Source organism: Trachypithecus francoisi, unplaced genomic scaffold (genome assembly GCF_009764315.1).
Source record: "Trachypithecus francoisi isolate TF-2019V2 unplaced genomic scaffold, Tfra_2.0 Lachesis_group6, whole genome shotgun sequence".
Taxonomy (NCBI): Eukaryota; Metazoa; Chordata; class Mammalia; order Primates; family Cercopithecidae; genus Trachypithecus; species Trachypithecus francoisi.
In genome coordinates, this window is record NW_022681471.1 from 70,577,353 (window position 1) to 70,605,225 (window position 27,873).

The window sequence follows — 27,873 nt, forward strand, 5'->3', positions numbered from 1 at the left end:
TACAAAAGGGAGTACTATTCAGACACAAAAAAGAATGAGATCCTGTCATTCGTAACAACATGGATGGAACTGGAGGTTATTTTGTTAAGTGAAATAAGCCAGACATAGAAAGACAAAGTTCACATGTTCTCATTGATTTGTGGGAACTAAAAATCAAAACAATTGAACTCATGGAGAGAGAAAGTAGAATGATGGTTACCAAAAGACTGGGAAGGGTAACAGGGGTTATGGGTTGGGGGTGGGGATGGTTAATGGGTACAAAAAGTAGTTGGAGAGAATGAATAAGATCTCATATTTGATAGCACAATAGGGAGACTATGGTCAAAATAATTTAATTGTGCGTTTAAAAATAACTGCAAGAGTGTAATTGGATTGTTTGTAACACAAAAGATAAATGCTTGATGAGACAGATACCCCATTTACCCTGATTTGATTATTATATGCCAAATGCCTGTATCAAAATATCTCATGCACCCCAGAAATATATACACCTACTATATACCCACAAAAATTAAAAATTAAAAAAATTTAAAGAAAAGAATTGAGGAGAGGATACAATTCAACCCATAAAATCTTGCTTCTGGAAAAATAATCTTTTTTGTATCAGTTTTGTGACACTGTAGGCAATCCAAAGAAGATGGCATGGTTCATGCCCCAGAGTACTTTGTGTCAGCAGGAGAATCAGAAGTGTGGGAGGATGGGTATATACCTGTGTGTGTGGGGATGTTGGGGGGCGGTGTGTGGGCGCGCTCGTATGTGAGTTGAAACTATAGAAAATCAAACAACTCTATCAACTGTGATTGTAAAATAATAAAATGGTTTCAAAAAGGCACAGCTAGTATTCCATTGTGGAGGTGGGATGCTGAAGAGATGTTGGTTAAAGAAGGAATACATTCTAATGTTCAGTAGCAGAGTAGGGTGACTATTGTTAACAACAATGTATTGTATATTTCAAAATAACTAGAAGAGAGGACTTGAAATGTTCCCAGCTAAAAGAAATGGTAAATGCTCAAGGTGATGGATACCGTAAGTACCCTGACTTGATCATTACACATCCTATGTATGTAACAAAACATCACATGTAACCCGTAAATATGTAGAAATATTGTGTATTACCAAAAAAAGCACAGCTTAAAGTTAATTTAGTACTTTGTAGCCCTAATAGTTACTTGTCAAATGTTCAAAGCTAACTATGAAAGACTAGTCTAGAAGGACATCATGGTGTGAGTTTTAAATAAATTTTGAAGGAGGAAGAGAATCCAGGTTTAGAGAGAGGAGAGCAGAGCTCCTCTAAGTTGATGTGGGCCAGAGTGGTTTCAGGAGGCAATGAAAGAGTTCTGAAGTTTGAAAGAATGAGAATGCTATTGGTCATGATGAAATGTTGAGGCAGTGATGTGGACTTGGATAAAGCTGCTTCATTTTTTCAGCATATTTAAGATTAAGTGGTTGTAGAATATTGTCTTTCTTCACTGTCTTCTTCCTCAGACCTCTGCCCTGTGAGGTGCTCACTCAGCTGATAGATGAAGCCAGTGAAGGGGATATGAGCATTTCAATCCTTACACAGGTGAGAAGAATTGTAAAGGCTAATCTGGTGATTGATATTTTGAAGTTTGTTTTCAATTGATCTAGCAATTTCCAAAGACAACAAAATAGGCGTTGTGAGACCTGGGCCATTACTTTTGTCTATATCTACTCTGTGTGCAGGAAATAATGGTATATCTAGCTATGTATATTCGAACCCAGCCTGGCCTCTTTGCTGAAATGTTTCGACTTCGAATTGGTCTGATCATACAAGTTATGGCAACAGAACTGGCCCACTCCCTTCGATGCTCAGGTACTTAATTCAGTAACTGTTTTAGGTAGAATTCACTTTTGATGTAGGTTTATAGAGTTTGGAATCAAGAAAGAAAGAAAGCTAAAACATTTTTATCCATAGCTCAAGCTGGATATGGCAACCTTGTTCCCCTGTTAGTCACTATTTATGCAAGTCAAGAAGCTGATATGATGACACATTTGTGTATCAGTTCTGCAGATTCAGAATGCTATCTCCTGGGGGCTCTTCACTCCAAATCCTTCTTAACTTAACACTCTTTGCTAACTTCATTTCTCTAACTCTGGAGAGTACTTGAGTGTGACAGACTGGGTTAGGTTCAGATTTAGGCAGTGCAGCATCTGTACACCAAGAATGAGTCACTACATCAGTGGATCATGGTGTCAGTGTTCTGTCTAGTCACCGTCATGATTGAATAAAGGAAGATGACGTTTTCATTAACATCTATCTGACAAGACTCTCTTTGAAATTAACTATAGCTGTATTTGGCAAGATAAAAGTTTTAGTTAGAAGAATAGTTGGGGCCTGTAAAAGCTGTAGGGCAAAATGGTATAAAGTGTGAAAAGGAAAAATGGACCCCTATGGCATGACTCCTTATTCCATTAGTATTTGTTTGATTTCAACAAGAATTGCAAAATAATACAGATAGGGAGGTACAGAAAAATCAAAGTTGTAAAACTCAATTTTAGCCATTCTTTCTGTTAAATTTCCCCCAAAAGGCTTGTAATCGAGCTGTTAACAAGTAGCTAAATTTATCAGTTTGAGTCAAACCTAACTCAAACACATGAGATAATTTATATTTAAGTAACCCTTTGACAGAAGAGAGCTAGCAGTTATTTTATACCTACCATATGCCAGAGACTGCTTTTTGCTTTAAGTTTACATATATTGTATCATTTAATCCTTACAAGAATCCTCTGGAGAAGAAGGTAGTATTGTGTCACTTTTACCAATAAAGAAACTGAAACTCAAGGTTACCTAACATCCCCAAAGTAACATAGCTAGTAAATGGTGGAATTTGAGTCTGAGTCCACCTGATTGCAAATGATTTCCAGTTCAGTACATTGTTATAGATAAACATTATATAGTATTCTCTAGTTGTGGTATCAAGGGGTGTTTTGCGAGAGGGTGTGATTGCTCAATAATAAACCTTAATAAGGGATAAGCCCCTGAATATTCACTTTTCCTTAATTGCCTGTTATATTTCTTGTTTTCCTGTGGATTCATGAAAACCATGGCTCTTTATTCCTTATAAAATAAAGTCAAGATCCCTGGGTCTGATATTTAATACCCTCAAGAGTCTGGCCTTTATCTTCTACTCCCACAGTACTTCCCACTAATTTTGTCAGTTCCAGTCCTTGGAGAGTGATGTCTCCATTGATTTCAAAGGCAGTTATTGTCTATACCTCTCATTTGGCACATAGAATATGCAATGTTTTATTGTTTATCATGTTTACATGTTCCATCACTCCCAAAGAGATAGTCAGACTCTCAAGATTAGGTATCATGTCACATACCTGCTTGTACTAATGTTACTTAAAATGATGACCTGCACGTAGTCAACTTTTAATAAATGTATGAGGTTGATTAACATGTTCAGGTTATCCTCTTATATTCATAATTTCATGAATTCAAATCTATATCTCTTAAGTCTCTATTATTTCCAGGCTGAGAAGTTTAAATTATTTTAGCCTATCTGCATATATACATTCATTGCCTTTCTCTGAATGACCTCCAGTTCCATTGTTGTTCCTTCATTCTTCCCACCTTCAAATAAAGATTTTACTAAGTATCCTAATGGTGTGGAAGCAGGGTGAAGAAAAAATCAGTTACCTCGCTAATCCACAAACTGGATAGTCAGTCCTTAATTAAGAATCTGTGGAAGTAAGAATACCTAAGCAGAAGGGTGCTAGCAATTTATTTTGTAATTCTGTTCTTCCAATCAAGTGACTCAGAAATTCTAAGCAAGAAAAGAAATAGAGAAAATATAGAGAGGGCATGGCAGGCAAATTAGAAGTTCTTCTGTTCTAACATTTCTGCTGACTAGCTGAGGAAGCCACGGAGGGCCTGATGAATCTCAGTCCTTCGGCCATGAAGAATCTCCTGCATCACATTCTCAGCGGCAAGGAGTTTGGAGTGGAACGAAGCGGTGAGATTGAATAACTGCATTTTCATTTCATACTGTTTGGTTTAAGTGTCTCATTGGTTTTAAAATGTTTTTCCTTCATCACAGGAACCTTTTGCCCCAAATAAATAAACTCCAATATATAAAACAGAAACCAAGCTGTCTTCTGGAGCAAGATTTGGAAACCACTATATTTTTCCTTAAATGATATATCAACTAAGTGGATTGATTATTATTTTGTTTCATTTTTAACTGTTTAATGCATTCCCTCACATTATCTTAAGTCTCCACTTTAGGACAACTAGCAACCCATATCATCTGAAACTTTCTTATATTCTAATTGGCAATAATCCAGTAGCTCTTACAGTATTGTATTATGTGTGTAGCTGCTTACGGTACTTCTAATGTAACCCTTCAAGTTTAAACTTACAAATTAATAGTCCATCTGCATTTGTGGTTTTGGTTGGATTTGGCATTGCATACCTAAAGCAGCAGAGCCAATGAAAAGCGGTCATCTCTCATGCTCAACTTTCAGGGTTAGGGTAAGTAGATATATATGGTCAGATGGATGGATGTCAGACCTTAGAGTGGTAAAAGAAGGTTAAAAAGCAGTGTGTTTCAAGTGGGGAGATCTTGCTAAAATGCACATTTTGATTCAGTAGATCTGGGGTGGGACCTGAGATTCTACTAACAAGCTTCTAGGTGGTACTGATGCTGCTGGTCCATGGACCACATTTCAAATAGCAAGGTTATCGTTTTTAAATTAAGTTAAAAATAAGGATATATGTGAAAGTTTTTTTTTAAATGTGATGGGGAAGAAATTGAACCTTATTATCCTCTCTCTTTCTCTGTAATCTCTCATACTATGTAGTTCGTCCCACTGATTCAAATGTCAGTCCTGCTATTTCTATCCACGAGATTGGTGCTGTTGGAGCAACCAAAACAGAACGAACTGGGATCATGCAGTTAAAAAGTGAGATAAAGCAGGTAAGATACTACTTGGGAGATTAGCTGGGATATTGCCACGTTTAAGAACATTCCTTTGGAATCAGACTTTGTTGGGTCATTTATTTTGTTTCACATTCTGAGTTTAATTTGAGCCATTTATTTTTCAGGTGGAATTTCGTAGACTGTCAATCTCAGCTGAGAGTCAGGTGAAACAACTAGGGATCATTTAACATGGTTTAACTTACCTTTAGTTCTATATAACGTGCATGAGCTCATGGCCTTTTTACAAATAAGAATTGCCTTTATAACAGTCATTTTGCAGACAGTTTTCTTTTTTCTGGACCAAAGTAATTTGCTAATTTTAGAAGGAAAGTAACTTGCATCTGATAACAAGAACTTGAAACCCTGAGTTTCTATTATTAGGACTGATGTAATTTTGGAATTAATTTTCTTTATAAAACAAGACGTAGACTTCAAGCAAAGAGTTTTTGCTTGGCCAGAGTTTAGGTTGGCTTCTGAACCTTTTCCTAGGCCCATTTGTGCACTTTCTTGTAAAATCCAGCTTTAGCAAGAGAACCCTGCTAAGTCAGTTTAGCCAGAAACCCCTATCCTCGATATCTTATCATCCTTGATATCTGATCAGGCTGCCCATCTTCTACCACCCTCAGGTGATGTCCAGTCACCCTGGCCTGTCTTCAGCAAAAATCCTGTTAGAATGGTTTAGCCAGAATCCTTCCTATCCTCTGATGTTTCTCTCTTAGTAATTTTCCACCCCTTGGCTATAAATTCCCACTTGCTTATGTTGTATTCAGAGGGGAGCCCAATCTTTCTCCCTTACTGCAAGATCTCTTTGCAATGCTTCTGTACCTATTAACAATGGTCCTGAATAAAGTCTTCCTTACCGTGCTTTTACAAGTATCATTGAATAATTTTTTCTTTAACAAGATATACAAAAGGTGTTGTGGACACGTAGAGGGAGGAACATCTAAATCAGTCTGGGAGATAGTGGGAGTCACTAAATACCATGTTGTAGTGTCTTAATTTTTCCTGCAGGTGAGAATAGAGAGTGGTTGCATTATACAAGGAAATAGTTAACAGAAGCTTCCATAGCTTATTTTTAAAACTCTAGGAAGTCATGTGGTTTCAAGATCTCCAAGTTGAGAAATTACTGATTTGGCCTCTCCTAGAAGCACATTTTATGAAAAGCTTAAAACTACTACTCCTATTTTCAGAATAGAATTATGATAGCTTGCAGTATAGAAACACCTCCAGAAGAGGAGAGGTGAAATGGAAATTTGAAGTTTTATTTTTAGTTTTTGTTTCTTTTTTTTTAAGTTTTTTAGCACTGGGGTCTCACTGTGTTGTCCAGGCTGGAGTGCAGTGGCTGTTCACAGGCACAAAATCCTGGATTCATGCACTCCTTCTACCTCAGTTTCCAGAATGGCTGGGACTAAGGCATGACACCACCTTACTATTTGGTTTTTTTAAAAGAAATTAGAAACCCTTTAGAAAGACAATGAGCCAATGCTTGAAGCTTAATTTGAGGTAACTTGAGTACACCCATCAAATACCCTATGGCATTTATATTTATGCAAGAATAAGTATGAAAATGGAGAATAAGTATGAAAAGGGCCTTGTGTTCACTTCACAGTTTTCTCAAATAATTTGAATAATCTGAACATTTTCCTATTTGAAACGTGAAAGAACTACATTCAGTACTGAATAGTTAGTTACACTGGCATTATTAGTAAATAATCTTTGATTTGGTTGAGAGTTATTGGATAAACATTTTATAATTGTTGACTGTCACTCAGTATTACTTTTAAGTTCATTATATATTTACAACTTGAAGTACATGTTCCCAGCTAGATTAATATGATATTGAGACTTGACCTACCCAACTACATCATTTAAGTTTTTTCTACACATTCACTACCTACAGGTTTTCAAGGGAGACAAAATCACTAGGACTATATTTAGAGGATTGAGAGTCCTAAATTTGCATTACTTTCTTATTTCTAAATATTAACTTCCATCCTCACCTGCCTGTCTGGTATTTTGTATTGTTCTAAGCTATTTTTTCCCTATCACTCAAAAATGCCCTCTTTTCTCATTATGGAAAAAAAACATTATAAGAGTATTTTTATTTCTTTTCCCTTCACCATGGCTTCTAGAGTAAAGCTATTTCATCAGCTTTTTAATGATTTTGTGCTGACTACATACTGAAATAGTCTGTATTTTTACTCCACTAGTGATGTAAAAGTACAAATAATTGTTTCCTGGCCTCATAGTTTTAAAATTTTATTTTCTCAATTTGTTCTCATATAGTCCAATGGTGGTCATCCCCGGGTATAGATTTAATGTCACCATCTTTTCTGGTAATTGCTATGATCTTCTCATATATGCCATTCACATGTGCTTTGAATATGCACTTATATAAATCATGGCATATACTGGTTGACTAAAAAGAAAAACAAAATTAATCAAGAATTAAAGTAAGTATACAGCAATTTCATATATGGGGTGAATCTTTTCATTTATTTTCCAATAAGGTAGGGAAAGGAGTTCAACTCCAACCTCTTTTTGATTTCAGAAAACAAAATTCAATTATTGGTTAAGTATAAATTCTTGGTCCCACCCTGAGTACACTGAGTCAGAAAGACTGGGGATGAGGCCCAGTAATCTGTTTTATTTATATGATTCTGATGAATTTTTAAGTTTGAAAACCACTGGGTTAGCTATTCTTCTGATTATGAATTCATTTAGTAAATATTGAGTGCCGGTTTTGTGCCAGGTACTGTGAACAAAATGGATGTGGTCCTTGCCCTCATGAAGCTTACAATTTAGGAAGACTGACCTCTAATTAAATTTATTTGATTCAATCAAAGACGCATAATGGCCTATGATTTCAGATTTCTCAAGCTGAAGAGATTTAGACTAGACAATAACCAAACAAAAAATGGAAAATTATTGGAAACAATATAAGTATTTTGGTTAACCTTAATCAAATACCCTGTAATGAACTAATAAGACTTGGCCAACTCTATCATATCCACATTAACATAGGACAGGGGTATAGAAGAAAATTTAAAAACTCAAAATGATTGATATTTGGCTTTGGAAAACAGTCTGAATTGTACTTTATCAGATCTATACCCTTTCTGGTTTGACCTCACAATCAACAGCCTAGAATCTTGGTGGTATAAACATGACAGTGAAGATGAATTAAATGGCAGTTCATCTACTCAACAGATCAATGCGATAATCACTTGCCAATAGAAATGTTTGGGGACTCTTTTCTCTTTTACATTGCATTGGTTGGTGACTTAGGCATTTGGCCCAAATTAAAATGTGAGAAGTTATTTTCTCAGAAAGTATTTCTATTATCTTCTATCTTATATTTATTTCTGAATTTAAACCGTTAACCACTTTGCCCAATGTATTTTATCCTTTACTTAGTATAATTGTTTCAAAGTTCATTATGTTTTAGCATGTATCAAAAGTTTATTTTTTTCATTGGTGAATAATACTCTATTAAATTAATGTACCACATTTATCCATTCATCAGTTGATGGATACCTGGATTGTTTCCACTTTTTGGCTACTATGAATAATTCTACAATGAACCTTCATGTACAAGTTTTTGTATGGACAAATGTTTTCACTTCTTTTGGATATATATCTAGGAGTGGAAGTGCTGGGTCATATGGTAACTATGTTTCACATTCTGAAGAACTGCCAGACATGTCCAAACTGGCTGTACCGTTTTACATTCCCACCAGCAATGTATGAGAGTTCCAATTTCTTCACATCTTCACCAACCCTTAAAATTGTCTATCTTTTTTATTATAGCCATCCTGGTGGGTGTGAACTGGTATCTCATTGTGGTTTTGATTTGCATTTCCCTAATAGCTAATGATAATGAGCATCTTTTCTCGTGCCCAGTGGCCATTTGTTTATCTTCTTTAGAGAAATGTCAGTTCACATTTGTGCCTATTTTAATTTTTTTTTTGTCTTTTTATTGTTGAGTTGCAAGGATTCTTTATATATTCTGGATATAAGTCCCTTTTAAGATATGTAATTTGCAATATTTTCTCCCATCCCGTGGGTTGTCTTTTTACTCTCTTAATGGTATTCTTTGAACAACAAGAGTTTTTAATTTCGACAAAGTCCAGTTTGTCTATTTTTCTTTTGTTACTTATGATGTTTTTGGTGTCATATCTAAGAAGGCTTTGCCTAACCCAAGGTCACAAAGATTTATTCCTATTTGTGTTCTAAGGGTTTTATAGAGTTAGCAGTTATATTTAGGTCTATGATTATGTATGGAGGGGTCCCCAAGATCACCCTCAGATTTAATGATTCACTAGGAGGACTCATAGGACTCAGCATATAGTCATACTCACTGCTACGGTTTATTACACCAAAAGGGTACAAGATGCATTGGGCATAGTGCAAACTACAGTCAACAATAATTTATTGTACATTTTAAAATAATACAAAGTGTAATTAGGTTGTTTGTAACACAAAGGAAGGATAAATGCTTGAGATAATGGATACCCCATTTACCCTGATGTGGTTATTATGCATTGTATGCCTGTAATAAAGTGTCTCATACCTCATAAATATATAAACCTACTACGTACCTACAAAAGTTAAAAAAAAAATGTAAAAGAGTCATTGGTCAAAGTCTGGGGAAAACAGACACAAGCTTCCACAGTATTCTGTCAGTGGAGTCACCCAGCAATGAGTTGTGACAAGATGTCATTGCCAACCAAGGAAGCTCATTAAAGACTCAGCACCCATTGTTCTTGTTGAGGGCTGATCCATAAACAACCTCTGTCTGGCATGTACCAAAACTCTGGACTCCCAGAAACAAAGCAAATGTTCAACATAAACCATAGTGTTTGTAAAGATTAGGTGTGGTAAGTCACTGTTACTAGTTCTGGGAATGGTGAGAACTCTCCCAGAATCCAAGTTTCTAAGTTTCCAAATGCCAGCCTTGTAAGCAGGCCTTTCCAAGAATAGCAGTTCTGGCCTACTGTCTTAACTCTTTTCTGCACAGTGGGCTTAATTTTTGTGTGTGGTATAAGGTAGAGAGTTCAACTTCATTCTTTTGCATGTGGATGTCACTGTTCCAGCACCATTTGTTGAAAAGGCTATTTATTCCTCATTTAATTATCTTGGCATCCTTGTTGAAAATTAGTTGACCAAAATACAACGGTTTATTTTTGAACTCCCTGTTCAATTCCATAGATCTACATGTCTATTCTATACCAGTATGACACAGTTTTGATAGTTTTGTAGTTTTGATAGCTTTAGAGCAAATTTTGAAATCAGGAAGTGTGAGCTCTCCAACTTCAGTCTTCTTTTTAATATGAATGTTAGGATCAGCTTGTCATTTTCTGCAAAGATCCCAGCTGGTATGTTGATAGAGATTGTGTTCAGTCTGTAGATCAGTTTTTGAAATTTTGCCATCTTAATAATGTTAAGTCTTCTGACCCATGAACATGGGACTATATTTCAATTTATTTAGGTCTTTAATTTCTTTCAACATGTTTTATAGTTTTCAGAGTATTTGTTTTGGACTTCTTTTGTTAAATTTATTCCTACATATTTTATTATTCTTAATGTTATTTTAAATGGAATTGTTTTCTTAATTTTAATATTGTTGATTGCTGTTGTTTACAAATTCAGTTGATTTTTTTATTATAGTAAGACATGTAATGTGAGATCTACTCTTTAAAAATTTGTTTAAGTGTACAATACAGTATCATTAACTATAGGCTTGATGTTATACAGTAGATCTCTAGAACATTTTCATCTTATATAACTGAAACTTTTTACCCATTGAATAGCAAGTTCCCATTTTCCCCTCTACCCAGCCCCTGACAACTACCGTTCTACTCTCTGCTTCTAAGAATCTGGCTGTTTCAGATACATTACACAACTGGAATCATACAGAATTTGTTCTTCTGTGACTGGCTTATTTCTCATAGCATAGTGTCCTCCAGGTTCATCCACACTGTCATATTTTGCAAAATTTCCTTTTTTAAAGGCTGAATAATATTCCATTTTATGTATTACCACATTTTCTTTTGCCATTCAGTTGTTGATATACATTTAGGTTGTTTTCATATCTTGACTATTGTAAATAATGCTGCATTGAACATGGGCATGCAAATGTCTCTGCAAGATTCTGACTTCAATTCTTTTGGATACATATCCAGAAGTGGGATTGCTGAATCATATGGTAGTTCTATTTTTAATTTTTGAGGAACCTCCATAATGTGTTCTGTAGTGGCTGTACCATTTTACATTCCCAGCAATAGTGTACAAGGGTCCTAATTTCTTCACATTCTCACCAATACGTGTTACCTTTGGGTGTTTTTTTAACCATGGGCATCCTAACAGGTGTGAGGTGATAGCTCATTGTGGTTTGATTCGCATTTCCATGATGATTAGTGATGTTGAGCATCTTCACATGTGTGTAGTGGCTATTTTTATATCATCTTTGGTGAAATGTCTACTCAAGTAAAATATAATTGATTTTTGTTATTGATCTTATATCATGAAACTTTACTGAACTCATTTATTAGTTGTAGTTGCTTGTTAGTGAATTCCTTAGAACTTTCTACATACAAGATCATGTCATCTGCACATAGTTTTTACTTCTTCCATTCCAATCTGGATGCCTTTTATTTCTTTTCTTACTTAATCTCCCTGGCTCAAGCCTCCTGTAAAATGTTGAATAGAAGTGATAAGAGTGGGCATCCTTGTCTTGTTCTGATCTTCGGGGGGAAAGCTTCAGTCTTCAACCACTCATTATGATGTTAGCTGTGGGTTGTTGCAGGAAAAAAGTCTAAACATTTATTAGATTGAGGAAGTTCCTTTCTGTTCCTAGTTTGTTGAGTGTTTTTATCATGAAGATGTGTTGAATTTTGTTACATGTTTTTTTCTGTATCTATTAAGATGATGTGTTTTTTAACTTTTATTATATTGATGTAGTATATTACATTAATTGATGTTCAGATGTTAAAACAGCCTTGAACTTCTGGAGTAAGTTCCACTTCATGTTGTATAATCCTTTTAGTATATCACTGAATTTGGTTTTCTAGTATTTCGTGGAGGATTTTTGCATCTATATTCATAAAGGATATTAAACTGTAGTTTTCTAGTAACATCTTTGTCTGATTTTGTATCTGGGTAATATTGGCCTCATAGAATGAGTTGGGAAATGTTCCCTTCTCTTTTTTGGAAGAGGTTGTGAAGAGTTAGTATTAATTCCTCTTTAAATGTTTTGTAGAATTACCAGTTAACCCATCTGTGCATGGGCTTTACTACTATGTGGGAACGTTTGTTTATTTGTTTGTTTGTTCATTTGGGACAGGGTGTAAAGATATTACCCAAGCTGGTCTCAAACTCTGGGATTCATGCAATCCTTCCGCCTCAGCCTCCCAAGTAGCTGGGAATACAGGCACGAGCCATATGCCCATGCACCACGAGCCAAGCACCCATACTTTGTAGGAAGTTTTGTACTTACTAATTTGATATATTTGTTTGTAATAGGTCTATTAAGATGTTCTCTTTCTTTTTGAGTTGGTTTGGGTAGTTTGTGTCTTTCTAGGAATTTGTCTGTTTCATTGAGATTACGTAATTTGTCAGCATATGGCTGCGGATGGTATGTCCTCATAATCCTTTTTCTTTCTGAAGGTCAGAATTGATGTCTTTATTTACTCTTTTTTTCTTGGTCCTTCTAGCTAAAGCTTTGTCTATTTTGTTGATATTTTCATAGGAAAATATTGGGAGTTCATATGCTTTCCCTATTGTGTTTCTAGACTCTATTTCATTTCTTTCCACTCTAATCCTTATTATTTCCTTCCTTCTGCTTGCTTTCAATTTAGTTTGCTCTTCTTTCTTAAAATGGAAAGTTTGTTTATTGATTTGAGATTTATCCTTTCTTTAATACAGGCATTTATAACATAAATTGTTCACTAAACGCTGTTTTAGCTGCATCCCATAAGTTTTGCTATGTTGTGCTTTTGTTTTCATTCATTTCATTATTTTCTAATTTTGCTAGTGATTTTTTCTTAATGCATTTATTATTTAGAAGTGTGTTGTTTAATTTCCACATATTTGTAAATTTCCTTAATTTCTTTCTGTTACTGACTTCTAATTATGTTGTGATTAGAGAACATACTTTGTATGATTTCTATTTTAAATTTATTATGGCTCGTCTTATGGCCCATGAGAGCAACAAACTAAACCAAGGACCATCTAGAAGTTTAACAGAGATAATCGGGTAAAGAGACAGCTAAGAATGTCCCATATCATCAGTATTTTTATGGCTTTTCTCATGTATCACCAGATTGCTTTCAAAAAGGATTATACCAACATACAGCACTGCTAGCTACATATAAGTCTACTAGCTTCTCTATAACCTCTTGATCTTTGCTGCTCCACTTAATATTTGGTTTATAATTCTGCAGAGTATGTTTATTGTTCACTATAAAGTTCAAAGACTTTATCATAGAAACAGAGATAACTTTTGATTGATGTTCTTTCCTCTCCTCTTCCAAGTCACCTGGAACCTCTATGACTCCAAGTAGTGGGTCCTTTCCTGGTGCATATGATCAGCAGTCACCTAAAGATAGTCGTCAAGGTCAGTGGCAACGCCGAAGAAGGCTGGATGGGGCACTGAATAGAGTCCCAGTTGGATTTTATCAAAAAGTATGGAAAGTTTTGCAGAAGGTGAGCATAATGCATTATTGATGTCTCATTTTTCCCCCTTGAAATTCTCAGTCTCCTTGGCAGGGATATGACATGACTGTAATATAATCACTGCAATTATGTAAAAGTCATAACTCATATAGACAAAACCAAGGAGAAAACATAAAAATGAAACAGTTGATTTGTTATTGTGGCATTATTAGTAATTTAATCTCTTTCTATTATTGTTGCCGTAGTCTTGTTTCTAAATTGGACTTTTAAAATCATCACTTCTCTGCTTTTGGCCACAGTTGGACATTGTAATACATTTGCTGCTAATCAAATGAATTTGGTACTAAAGAGCTAACTTTCTATGTAGCTGTGGAGGGTTGTAAATGTTATTTGTAGCAACGTGCTATTCATAACCAAGTATCAGTAGAGTAAAACAAATGCAGTACTTGGGGAGTTTGTGTTAGAAGCTCTTACCTATATTTTTTCTTGGATGAAAATTACTAAATAAATGCAAAGTCATAATGATGGTAATAGTTCAGAGACTCTTTGATGTGACCAACATTTTTTTTTTTTGAAGGCCTATTTGGCCAAAGAAATTTAAGGGCATGTTACACTATTATGGTGTTGACAGTTTTAGAGGGCCAAGTAGACTATTGTGCTCATGCATAGGTCTCATTCATAGTGTCTTAGGTGCCACTTTCTACATCATTGGCTTTAATAGGACCTGAAGTTCACTTCATCCAGGACTTCAAACCCTTTAGTTATGTTTTTTCCCCTCTGGGCACTGCTATTCTTCCAAGGACAGAATCAGGTGATCTTTTGGAAAGGTAAAAGTTGATTCCTCAGACTATGGGCTCTGGCAATCTTCCTTTTGAAGAGTACTGAGAACTTGCTTTTTTTGCAGCTAACTTCTATAGCACAGTGGTGATAAATATAATTTTATCTCTTCAGTTATGCATGGATTATGGCAATGTTCTATGTGCTCATACAGCAAAGAACAAAACAGATAATAATCTTCATTCTCCTTGAACTTATATTCTACTAGGGAGAAACAAATTATAAATAATAAACAGTAAATAAGCGAAGTATCTAGAATGTTAAAAGACAATAAGTACTATGGAAAAACAAGAGCAGGCTAAGAGTATTTATGGGGGATGGGATGCTTAACTAGAAAATGTAGTAATGATACATGTCTGATAAATGCATGTCTTGATTTCATTTTCAGATTAAGACTTCATATTCAGAGAAAAGCACTTAAAATTTAAATGAAAATATATTATTTTGAATCATTCATAAACCAATATCTGTCATATACAACATGCAATGTACAGTAATTAAAATTGGCATTTCTGAAAGCATTGTTACAAAGATACTTAGAGTTATACCCAGCGACAGATAGCTTTGTTGAATACTGTAATAAGGAACAACAGCCAGTTCTATAAATGACTTTAAAATTCCAAAAGTATTGGTGTGCTAGGAACGACGAATTTGATTTGCATGAATACTCTTTAAATTCTGTAAAGGTTTTTTAAAAATTTTTTTATTATTACTATACTTTAAGTTCTAGGGTACACAAGCACAATGTGCAGGCTCGTTACATAGGTATACATGTGCTATGCTGGCCCACTGCACCCATCAACCCATCATTTACATTAGGTATTTCTCCCAGTGCTATCCCTCCCCCCGACCCCCACCCCATGACAGGCCCTGGTGTATGATGTTCCCCACCCTGTGACCAAGTGTTCTCATTGTTCAATTCCCACCTATGAGTGAGAACATGTCGTGTTTGGTTTTCTGTCCTTGTGATAGTTTGCTGAGAATGATGGTTTCCAGCTTCATCCATGTCCCTGCAAAGGACATGAACTCATCCTTTTTTATGGCTGCATACTATTTCATGGTGTATATGTGCCACATTTTCTTAAACTAGTCTATCATTGATGGACATTTGGGTTGGTTCCAAGTCTTTGCTGTTGTGAATAGTGCCACAGTAAACATACGTGTGCATGTGTCTTTATAGTAGCATGATTTATAATCCTTTGGGTATATACCCAGTAATGGGATTGCTGGGTCAAATTGTATTTCTAGATCTAGATCCTTGAGGAATCGCCACACTGTCTTCCACACAATGATTGAACTAGTTTACAGTCCCACCAACCGTGTAAAAGCGTTCCTGTTTCTCCACATCCTCTCCAGCACCTGTTGTTTCCTGACTTTTTAATGATCACCATTCTAACTGGTGTGAGATGGTATCTCACTGGGGTTTTGATTTCAATTTCTCTGATAACCAGTGATGATGAGCATTTTTTCGTGTCTGTTGGCTGCATAAATGTCTTCTTTTGAGAAGTGTCTGTTCATATCCTTTGCCCACTTTTTGATGTTTTGTTTTTTTTTCTTGTAAATTTGTTTAAGTTCTTTGTAGATTCTGGATATTAGCCCTTTGTCAGATGGGTAGATTGCAAAAATTTTCTCCCATTCTGTAGGTTGCCTGTTCACTCTGATGATAGTTTCTTTTGCTGTGCAGAAGCTCTTTAGTTTAATTAGATCCCATTTGTCAATTTTGGCTTTTGTTGCCATTGCTTTTGGTGTTTTAGACATGAAGTCCTTGCCCATGCCTATGTCCTGAATGGTATTGCCTAGGTTTTCTTCTAGGGTTTTTATGGTTTTAGGTCTAACATATAAGTCTTTAATCCATCTTGAATCAATTTTTGTATAAGGTGTAAGGAAGGGATCCAGTTTCAGCTTTCTACATATGGCTAGCCAGTTTTCCCAGCACCATTTATTAAATAGGGAATCCTTTCCCCATTTCTTGTTTCTCTCAGGTTTGTCAAAGATCAGATGGTTGTAGGTGTGCGGTGTTATTTCTGAGGGCTCTGTCCTGTTCCATTGGTCTATATCTCTGTTTTGGTACCAGTACCATGCTGTTTTGGTTACTGTAGCCTTGTAGTATAGTTTGAAGTCAGGTAGCATGATGCCTCCAGCTTTGTTCTTTTTCTTAGGATTGACTTGGCAATGCGGGCTCTTTTTTGGTTCCATATGAACTTCAAAGCAGTTTTTTCCAGTTCTTTGAAGAAAGTCATTGGTAGCTTGATGGGGATGATATTGAATCTATAAATTATCTTGGGCAGTATGGCCATTTTCATGATATTGATTCTTCCTATCCATGAGCAGGGAGTGTTCTTCCATTTGTTTGTGTCCTCTTTTATTTTGTTGAGCAGTGGTTTGTAGTTCTCCTTGAAGGGGTCCTTCACATCCCTTTTATGTTGTATTCCTAGGTATTTTATTCTCTTTGTAGCAATCAAGAATGAGAGTTCACTCATGATTTGGATCTCTGTTTGTCTATTATTAGTGTATAGGAATGCTCGTGATTTTTGCACATTGATTTTGTATCCTGAGACTTTGCTGAAGTTGCTTATCAGCTTAAGGGGATTTTGAGCTGAGACGATGGGGTTTTCTAAATATACAATCATGTCATCTGCAAACAGGGACAATTTGACTTCCTCTTTTCCTAATTGAATACCCTTTATTTCTTTCTCCTGCCTGATTGCCCTGGCCAGAACTTCCAATACTATGTTGAATAGGAGTGGTGAGAGAGGGCATCCCTGTCTTGTGCCAGTTTTGAAAGGGAATGCTTCCAATTTTTGCCCATTCAGTATGATATTGGCTGTGGGTTTGTCATAAATAGCTCTCATTATTTTGAGATGTGTTCCATCAATACCTAGTTTATTGAGAGTTTTTATCATGAAGGGCTTTTGAATTTTGTCAAAGGCCTTTTCTGCATCTATTGAGTTAATAATGTGGTTTTTGTCGATGGTTCTATTTATGTGATGGATTACCTTTATTGATTTGCGTATGTTGAAGCAGCCCTGCATCCTAGGGATGAAGCCGACTTGATCATGGTGGATAAGCTTTTTGACGTCCTGCTGGATTTGGTTTGCCAGTATTTTATTGAGGATTTTCGCATCGATGTTCATCAGGCATATCGGTCTAACATTCTCTTTTTTTGTTGTGCTCTGCCAGGCTTGGTATCAGGATGACGTTGGCCTCATAAATGAGTTAGGGAGGATTCCCTCTTTTTCTATTGATTGGAATAGTTTCAGAAGGAATGGTACCAGCTCCTCTTTATACCTCTGGTAGAATTTGGCTGTGCATCCATCTGGTCCTGGACTTTTTTTTGGTTGGTAGGCTATTAATTATTGCCTCAATTTCAGAGCCTGTTATTGGTCTATTCAGAGATTCAGTTTCTTCCTGGTTTCGTCTTGGGAGGGTGTGTATGTCCAGGAATTTATCCATTTCTTCTAGATTTTCTAGTTTATTTGCACAGAGGTGTTCATAGTATTCTCTGATGGTATTTTGTATTTCTGTGGGATCGGTGGTGATATCCCCTTTATCATTTTTTATTGTGTCTATTTGATTCTTCTCTCTTTTCTTCTTTATTAGTCTTGCTAGTGGTCTATCAATTGTATTGATCTTTTCAAAAACACAGCTCCTGGATTCGTTGATCTTTTGAAGGGTTTTTTGTGTCTCTATCTCCTTCAGTTCTGCTCTGATCTTAGTTATTTCTTGTCTTCTGCTAGCTTGTGAATTTGTTTACTCTTGCTTCTCTAGTTCTTTTAATTGTGATGTTTCAGTGTCCATTTTAGATCTTTCCTGCTTTCTCTTGTGGGCATTTAGTGCTATAAATTTCCCTCTACACACTGCTTTAAGTGTGTCCCAGAGATTCTGGTACTTTGTGTCTTTGTTCCCATTGGTTTCAAACAGCATCTTTCTTTCTGCCTTCATTTCGTTGTTTACCTAGTAGTCATTCAGGAGCAGGTTGTTCAGTTTCCATGTATTTGTGCCGTTTTGAGTTAGTTTCTTAATCCTGAGTTCTAATTTGGTTGCACTGTGGTCTGAGAGACAGTTTGTTGTGATTTCTGCTCTTTTACATTTGCTGAGAAGTGCTTTACTTCCAACTATGTGGTCAATTTTGGAATAAGTGTGATGTGGTGCTGAGAAGAATGTATATTCCGTTGGTTTGGGGTGGAGAGTTCTGTAGATGTCTATTAGGTCTGCTAGGTGCAGAGCTGAGTTTAAGTCCTGGATATCCTTGTTAATCTTGTCTCATTGATATGTCTAATATTGACAGTGGGATGTTAAAGTCTCCCATTATTGTGTGGGAGTCTGAGTCTCTTTGTAGGTCTCTAAGGACTTGCTTTATGAATCTGGGTGCTCCTGTATTGGGTGCATGTATATTAAGGATAGTTAGCTCTTCTTGTTGAATTGATCCCTTTACCATTATGTAATGGCCTTCTTTGTCTCTTTTGATCTTTGGTGGTTTAAAGTCTGTTTTATCAGAGACTAGGATTGCAACCCCTGCTTTTTTTTGCTTTCCGTTTGCTTGGCAGATCTTTTTCCATCCCTTTGTTTTGAGCCTATGTGTGTCTCTGCACGTCAGATGGGTTTCCTGAATACAGCACACTGATGGGTCTTGACTCCTTATCCAATTTGCCAGTCTGTGTCTTTTAATTGGAGCATTTAGCCCATTTACATTAAGGTTAATATAGTTATGTGTGAATTTGATCCTGTCATTATAATGTTAGCTAGTTATTTTGCTTGTTGGTTGATGCCGTTTCTTTCTAGCATTGATAGTCTTTACAGTTTGGCATATTTTTGCAGTGGCTGGTACTGGTTGTTCCTTTCCATGTTTATTGCTTCCTTCAGGCTCTCTTGTAAGGCAGGCCTGGTGGTGACAAAATCTGTCAGCATTTGTTTATTTGTAAAGGATTTTATTTCTCCTTCACTTATGAAGCTTAGTATGGCTGGATATGAAATTCTGGGTTGAAATTTATTTTCTTTAAGAATGTTGAATATTGGCCCCCACTCTCTTCTCACTAGTAGAGTTTCTGCCAAGACATCCGCTGTTAGTCTGGTGGGCTTCCCTTTGTGGGTAACCCAACCTTTCTCTCTGGCTGCCCTTAACATTTTTTCCTTCATTTCAACCTTGGTGAATCTGACAATTATGTGTCTTGGTGTTGCTCTTTTTGAGAAGTATCTTTGTGGTGTTCTCTGTATTTCCTGAATTTGAATGTTGACCTGCCTTGCTAGGTTGGGGAAGTTCTGCTGGCTAATATCCTTAAGAGTGTTTTCCAACTTGGTTCCATTCTCCCTGTCAGTTTCAGGTACTGAAGCCTACTTCTGTCAGCTCTTCAGAGTCATTCTCCATCCAGCTTTGTTCCGTTGCTGGTGAGGAGCTGCGATCCTTTGGAGGAGAAGAAGCGCTCTGGTTTTTAGAATTTTCAGCTTTTCTGCTCTGGTTTCTCCCCATCTTTGTGGTTTTATCTACCTTTGGTCTTTGATGTTGGTGACCTACAGATGGGGTTTTGTTGTGGATGTCCTTTCTGTTGATGTTGATGCTATTCCTTTCTGTTTGTTAGTTTTCCTTCTAACAGTCAGGTCCCTCAGCTGCAGGTCTGTTAGAGTTTGCAGGAGGTCCACTCCAGACCCTGTTTGGCTGGTTATCACCAGCAGAGGCTGCAGAACAGCAAATACTGCTGCCTGATCCTTCCTCTGGAAGGTTCGTCTTGGGGGCACCTGCCTATATGAGGTGTCACTCAACCCCTACTAGGAGGTGTCTCCCAGTTAAGCTACCCGGGGGGGGGTGGTCAGGGACCCACTTGAGGAGGCAGTCTGTACTTTCTCAGAGCTCAAACACCATGCTGGGAGAACCACTGCTCTCTTGAGAGCTGTCAGACAGGGACTTTCAAGTCTGCAGAAGCTGTCTGCTACCTTTTATTCAGCTATGCCCTGCCCCCAGAGGTGGAATATACAGAGGCAACAGGCCTTGCTGAGCTGAGGTGGGCTCCACCCAGTTCCAGCTTCCCTGGCAGCTTCGTTTACCTACTCACGCCTCAGCAATGGTAGACGCCCCTTCCCCAGCCAGGCTGCCGCCTTACAGTTCGATCTCAGACTGCTGGGCTAGCCGTGAGCAAGGCTTGGTGGGCATGAGACCTGCCGAACCAGGCACGGGATATAATCTCCTGGTGTGCCATTTGCTAAGACCATTGGAAAAGCACAGTATTTGGGTGGGAATGTCTTGATTTTTCCAGGTACAGTCTGTCACGGCTCCCCTTGGCTAGGAAAGGGAAATCCCACAACTCCCTGTGCTTCCCGGGTGAGGTGATGCCCCGCCCTGTTTTGGCTTTCCCTCTGTGGACTGCACCCAGTGTCCAACCAGTCCCAATAAGATGAACCAGGTACCTCAGTTGGAAATGCAGAAATCACCCATCTTCTGTGTTGATCACGCTGGGAGCTGCAGACCAGAGCTGTTCCTATTTGGCCATCTTGGAATGGAGACCCAAGGTTTCTAATAAACATCCTTTTTATTAATCATAACATGGCAAAATGCATACTTGCCATTTCTGAAAAGTGATCCAAACTCTACATTCACAGATGAAAAATTCTTATAGAATGTTGTGATAAGCATACATGTTGGGTTAAACAAATTTCATAGCTGTTGGTGTGCCATGAAATTAATACTTGCATTTTGGACTGCTGTAGTTTATACTTTTTATATATTTCAAATCAGGTGTGTACCATTTGTACTGAGAACACCACAAAATGAATTACCTAAAATCCCTTGATTTTAATATGTGTTTTGGTTTATTAACAAATTATAGTAATTTCTTACACATTTTTCGAAATTAATTGTATAAGAATATATATATATCTGCTTATGGATACAACATGTAAATAAAATTTTTGCTCACCAAACCCTATCGCAAGGACAGAAAACCAAACACCGCATGTTCTCACTCATAGGTGGGAATTGAACAGTGAGAACACTTGGACACAGGGTGGGGAACATCACACACTGGGATCTGTCATGGGGTGGGGAGAGAGGGGAGGGAGAGCATTATGAGCTATACCTAATGTAAATGACGAGTTAACGGGTGCAGCACACCAAAATGGCACATGTATACATATGTAACCAACCTGCATGTTGTGCACATGTACCCTAGAACTTAAAGTATAATAATAAAAAAAAAAATACAAGGATTAAAAAAAAAAACTTCTGCTCACTAAAAATAAGTAAATAAATAAATGCATGTCTTGAGTTTTTTCCTATGGCCTAAAAATTTTTTCAAAGGCCTGGTTGTGATGGCCCTGGGACCAAGTATGATATCTTTCTACATAGTCTCTGAATATTTGGGACTAGTCTATCCCAAAAGATGGAACTTTCCTACCCATTCCATTTCCCTAAGTAGAGGATGAACCTTAGGTCTCCTACAGTCCAATCCTGCATCTCGGCACTTAGGAATCACAACCCATGGCAAGGATACTTGGACTGCAGAGCCCCTTGCTGGCCTGTGATTACTCAGCATATACCACATGAAGCACACTTAGAAATACAGTGTCTCCTTACAGCCTCCACGTTGTTAGTCTATCCTTGATGATATGGTTTTTGGTGACATGGTTTATTTTCTGTTTTGCAGTGTCACGGACTTTCTGTAGAAGGGTTTGTCCTTCCTTCTTCTACCACTAGAGAGGTAAGAGTCTCTGTCTTGCACATTTATGTGACTGGATAACTTTTCTGGCTAAAGTATTCCAGTGATCACTCTATGCTTTTATAAATCAACTGAACATGAAATGCATTTGAAGAAAAGAGAATTTTTTAATTGAAAGATAATATTATAGAATAATTATGGATTACTTTATATGAAGACAAATTCTTTTAATGGTTGTTTAAATTAGGCTGTCTTATGTGAGTGTTGTGAGGGTTAGATAAGGCAGAGGGATAGAATCTAAGAATGCATGACTTCTCATGTGCCCCATCCTTCACATTCCCACCTTTCTCTAGTAGGATGTTTGTAGACCATTAGAACATAAACCAGTGGTTGTTAGCTACAACTATATGTTGGGGTAACCTGGGTTCCAATTTCCAATTTAGTGGATTAGGATCTCCAGGGATGGGAAGTGAGCATAGCATCTGTATTTTTTTTAATCTGTAGAATGATTCTGATATATAACCGTGGTTGAAAACCATTACCATGAACCACAGACACAGATTATCAGATGCTTTTATATTTTCCTTTTTGTCCAAATCACACAGAAATTATAAAACTAGCTTTTACACAGATTCAACAAAGGAGCTAGTGTTAGCATGATAGAAGTAGTAAGATTCAATAGTAGAAAGTTCTCAAAAATGCTGGGGTTGTTGCAGATAGGATCTTGGGGGAAAGGTACAGAAAGCTAATGCTATGCTTCAGGGCTTCACTATTGCCTACAAGCCTTTTCTCTAATCAAGAATGCTATGTCCCCCATTTGTCTTTTCTCTACATTTAAGCAAGAGTGAAATGTTCATATAATTAATAATACATACCTGAATAGTACCTTTAAGAGTCTCCAAACATTATTTTTACATTTTTAAATTTGGTCTTAAACACCATTATGTAAAACAGTAAAGAAGGAATTATGATTCCTAATTTATGGATAAAGAAACAAATTTAGAGATTAATTGTCTAAGGTTGTATAACTAGTAACTAACAAAGATAAGACTTAAACCCAAGTCTTTATACTCCAAATCTACATTGCCTCCCTAGAGGATATACTCAACACAAGTTTACCAAAACATACTTCTCAATCCCCTTCACCCCCAAATAACTTTACATTTCTTAATGCCCTTTTTAATCTAATAGTATACAATGTTTTACATAATTCTAATTTTTATGTGTTATATATACAATTTTAAGTTTTACCCAAGTTTTTCCTTTATTTACAGTCATCAGATTTTAATAAACAGTCATGTAAAAACTCATGAAGTTGCTTGCCGTGATATGCCATTCCCATGTTTAGGTTACCTCTAGTTTTACACTTGTGATTAAAGCTACTATAAGTACTTTTCTATATGGAGCTTTCATTCTTTTGAATTACTATCTTAGGATGAACTCTCAGAAATAGGATTATGGGTTAGAGGGCATGGACACTCATGGCTCTTGTTATGCATTGCCAGATTGCCTTCCAAAAAGATTGAACCAGTTTACTTATTCAATTATTTTGAAGGGGGCTGAATCGATGCTCACGGCTACAGTGTTTTTACTGCCTTTCAGAGCAGGTGATTGATGTCTCCTGGATGATGGACTCTTAGGAAGTGATTTTCTTTTTCTCTATCACAGATGACTCCAGGTGAGATTAAATTCTCTGTTCATGTGGAGTCTGTCCTGAATCGTGTACCTCAGCCAGAGTACCGCCAGCTGTTGGTTGAAGCCATCCTTGTCCTCACCATGTTGGCAGATATTGAAATTCATAGCATCGGAAGCATCATTGCTGTGGAAAAGATAGTGCATATTGCCAATGACTTGTTCCTTCAAGAACAGGTAGGCAAACCTGTTGTTTTCTCAACAGAGAAATGTTTTTACTCTAACCTGATGACATTCAGAGGTCTTTGAGGAACCATGGTCACTTTCTTGTGCCCTCCTCCTCATACTTCTTTTCTGGGCCTCGTTTGTAGCAGCTCTGAGCTCTGTTTGCAAAAGAAGTAGACAGCAGGAAGACCTCTGTCTTTTACCATGTGTTTTGTGGTTTGTGTTAGAGGGTAAAGTTGCCTGGAACTCAGGAGGCTTTATGCTTTTCCCTGAAAGGCCTTGAAGCATACCATTAGCATCATATTTCAAATTTCTGATCACAATGCTTTTTGTAGCTTTAAGGACCTAATAAGAAACTATTGGATGGCATGTCCTTTCTGAACTATTAAGGACAAGAGATTTGGTTTTGGTTTTGCTTTGCTTTTGCTTTTGCTACTCACCTATAGGAAAATAAGAAAGGACATGTACCCTAGAACTTAATGTATAATAAAAAAAAATTTTTTTTTAAAAGTGAAACTTTTATTCCTACATTTTTCTTATTTTCTTAATAAATCTTCTTCCTGGGCCGGGCGCAGTGGCTCAAGCCTGTAATCCCAGCACTTTGGGAGGCCGAGACGGGCGGATCACGAGGTCAGGAGATCGAGACCATCCTGGCTAACACGGTGAAACCCCGTCTCTACTAAAAATACAAAAACTAGCCGGGCGAGGTGGCGGGAGCCTGTAGTCCCAGCTACTCGGGAGGCTGAGGCAGGAGAATGGCGTAAACCTGGGAGGCGGAGCTTACAGTGAGCTGAGATCCGGCCACTGCACTCCAGCCTGGGCGACAGAGCGAGACTCCGTCTCAGAAAAAAAAAAAAAAAAAAATCTTCTTCCAGGAAATTATCCACATTCAAAAATACAAGCTATTGAAAGTGTCCCAAATGTTGCCTGTATTAACAGGGCACATAAGTGAAGGACAGGTACTGTTGGCAATAAGAAAATTTTCAAAACATATAATTGGTGTTTTCATTCTGTTAGCCCTTGGGAGGAGATGCAAAAGAAAAGTATCCAGGTTTTTCAATATTCTGGATTGCTGTCAGTCCATGTATCTAAAAATGTGTTCCCTTTTAGGCATAGACCTCTATCCGCAGAAAACTTAGTCTATTTGAATTAAGTCGTCTTAGAAAGAAATCACGATCAAATGAAGCATAAAAGAATACAAGCTGAAGTTAGTAGTACTAGAAGGAGTCAGACCGAACTCCACTAGAGTGATTTGTGTTAACATTTGTCTATTAATAGGTATGACTCAATAGATTAATGATTATATTTAACTTTTAGAAATTGATCACAATGGGGAAAATTCTAAACAATTAATAATTTTTAAATAATTTGCATGATTTGGGGACCTAGTGAAAAATGCCTGTATACAAACTCATATTCACCCTTTCGTCCATAATCCTATTTCTTCCTGGATAAACAGCCTAGGGCCCAACTAATTGGTGTTGGGGAGGAGGTTCTGAATTATATTGATCAGGTCTTTACTTAGTAGGATTAGTAATTTTTCCTTTCACCTGTGTTCTTCTACCCTTACAAACCAAACAGAAAACCCTCGGCGCAGATGATATCATGTTGGCAAAGGATCCCGCATCCGGCATCTGTACTCTTCTGTATGACAGTGCACCCAGTGGCAGGTTTGGCACCATGACCTACCTCTCCAAGGCAGCCGCCACCTACGTGCAGGAGTTCCTGCCCCACAGCATCTGTGCCATGCAATGAGGGCTTTGATTCCTGGCTTCTGGGAGCCTTTTGACAGCTGGTGCCTGCCTCGGTTGATTGTGCATGGAACTAAAGTGTTATTGCCTAATCACTCTGACCCTGCCCCTTTCTGTCCCATCCTTCCCAAGAAGAGAGAACTTTTTCGATAAACTAACTACTTTAGAAGAAGTGAACACTTACCTGGAGGCTCACTTGCAGAACCAGTGACAATCTTATGAGTATAATGAACACTCAACCAGGCCTGTCATGACTGGCTTTATTTCTTTCATCATCCATAAAAGTTTGCATGTGTTTTTATTCTCTAGATCTGTTACCAACATAGTTTTCTAACTCCTGTTTGGGGAGCAAGTGTTAATAATAACTTATTCCTAAAGCTTGGTTTTTCTTATTTGTGATTTTATTGTGTATATGAGTGGTGGGTACTTTGGGACATTATTTCAAATGAATAACTCTAAATTGTTAAATATTTATGCTTCTATAAATTAGAATGACCTATTCTAAGTGCCTTTTCTTAGGAAAAGAGAGTACTGGATCATGGTTTTCTTCCTTACTTACAGGTTGCCTCACACTGAGTGATAAAATTGTTTCTGTGTAGAATCATTGTCTCTACTGTTGCCCTCTCTGTGTCTGTACATATAATGCCTCTCTCGCTTTGGTGAAATATCCAAAAATGCAAGTGCAGCGTGCATAATTAAGAATTTCTGAACTAACACTTGAAATCACATTTTATAAAGGTGGTTGGTACTCAGAGATGTATTTGCAGCAGAAAATGCAGAATAACCCAGAGAAATGGAGCCCTGAGCCCAACCCCAGAGAGGAAGGGAAAGAAGAAAAGATGCCTAGACAATGTCTCATACATAGGGAAGAGAGAGGGAATCAGAGGTGGCTTTAGTTCCCTGAAGACAGCCTAATGTGCCTAATCCTTGCCTTTGAAAAATGGGCCAATACACAACACAGACAATAATTTGAAGCCTCTGTCTTCAGCAAAGATAAATTCAGCAGTCCAGTCTATAGCTGCTCTACTTAGCATTCTTTTCACGTGCTCTTGGTCTCTGTCTCACTCACCTACTTTCTACCACATCCAACTCAACTCCCTGACACCCCACCCCCATCTATTCTTAAACTTTTTCATGTATATCTTCACTTCCTAATTCTAGTGTACATATCCCTGTATACATGGTATCTGTGGGCATATGTCTGTTTCTTATAAAGACACATATTTGTGCATGCGTGTGTGTGTGTGTGTGTGTAAGCATACATAGGAATTTTTATGAATGTAAGCAGTTTTGATGTGTCTGTATGTCAATCTGTATCTACATTTGATGGACTGAGTGAGAATGTTGCATGTGAGAGAGGGGGTGTAACTGTGGACTCAGATTGACACACACAGGTTGGTGGAAGAATAGCTTTCATTCTTCTTCCTTGGTCCCATGTGTAGGTAACCTTGCTTGACAAATGTTTCTCCTAACTTTCCTTCTTCTGAATTGTGCATAGAGACTCTGCTAACTTCCCTGTTTGCACTCAGATAACTTCCTACTTCAATCCCCTCCTTTATCTTGGATTTCTAAGGTTTTCCCCCAATAATGGGAATGGTGAGGGTGGGGATGAGAGACTCTAAACAATTCTTGCAGAACCAGTGACAATCTTATGAATATAATGAATAAGTAAGTATATAGTAGGGTGATAGAATACAGATAGTAGAAACAAAGAGAGTACAGCCAACCTTTTCAGCACTTCTCTCAGAGCAAATGGAAACGCACAGTAAGTAGCTTTCTGACTACATTATTTTCTGGTCACTTTTAAAGAAAGTTTACAATCTGTTCTGAAACTATTTGTCTTTTCACTGGCTGTAAGTGTCCACCAATCTCAGGGAGTATATCTGGAGTGCCCCAGGCGAAAGATCCACTCATTCACCTGAACTGACTCGAAGGACTGCATTTCTCTGAGTTTACGAAATTGTGTCATTATGGTCCCCATACAGTGGTATTTAACTTTTAAAGCAACTTTTAAGAAAACTCTACTTGTATTTTGTTCATTTTAAGTGTGTGGTACTAAAAGGACATGTTAGACTTTTTCAAAAAGCACTTATGTTTTGAAAATAGAATAAATAATAGAATTTCCAATTAAATCATGTCTGGTGCCAATGCGTAAAACTT

At 37.2% G+C, this 27,873-nt stretch overlaps 1 protein-coding gene across 1 annotated transcript in view; it reads left to right on the forward strand.

Annotated features, from left to right (window-relative positions):
* The window catches only part of LOC117077363 (phosphorylase b kinase regulatory subunit alpha, skeletal muscle isoform-like), a 149,495-nt gene extending 121,622 nt beyond the window's left edge, over nt 1-27,873 (forward strand). The window contains 9 exon segments of the mRNA XM_033201028.1: nt 1,486-1,564; nt 1,705-1,834; nt 3,879-3,980; nt 4,828-4,943; nt 5,072-5,110; nt 13,482-13,652; nt 22,094-22,147; nt 23,774-23,974; nt 25,544-27,873. Coding sequence (XP_033056919.1) covers nt 1,486-1,564; nt 1,705-1,834; nt 3,879-3,980; nt 4,828-4,943; nt 5,072-5,110; nt 13,482-13,652; nt 22,094-22,147; nt 23,774-23,974; nt 25,544-25,717 — 1,066 coding nt within the window. The 3' untranslated portion in view covers nt 25,718-27,873.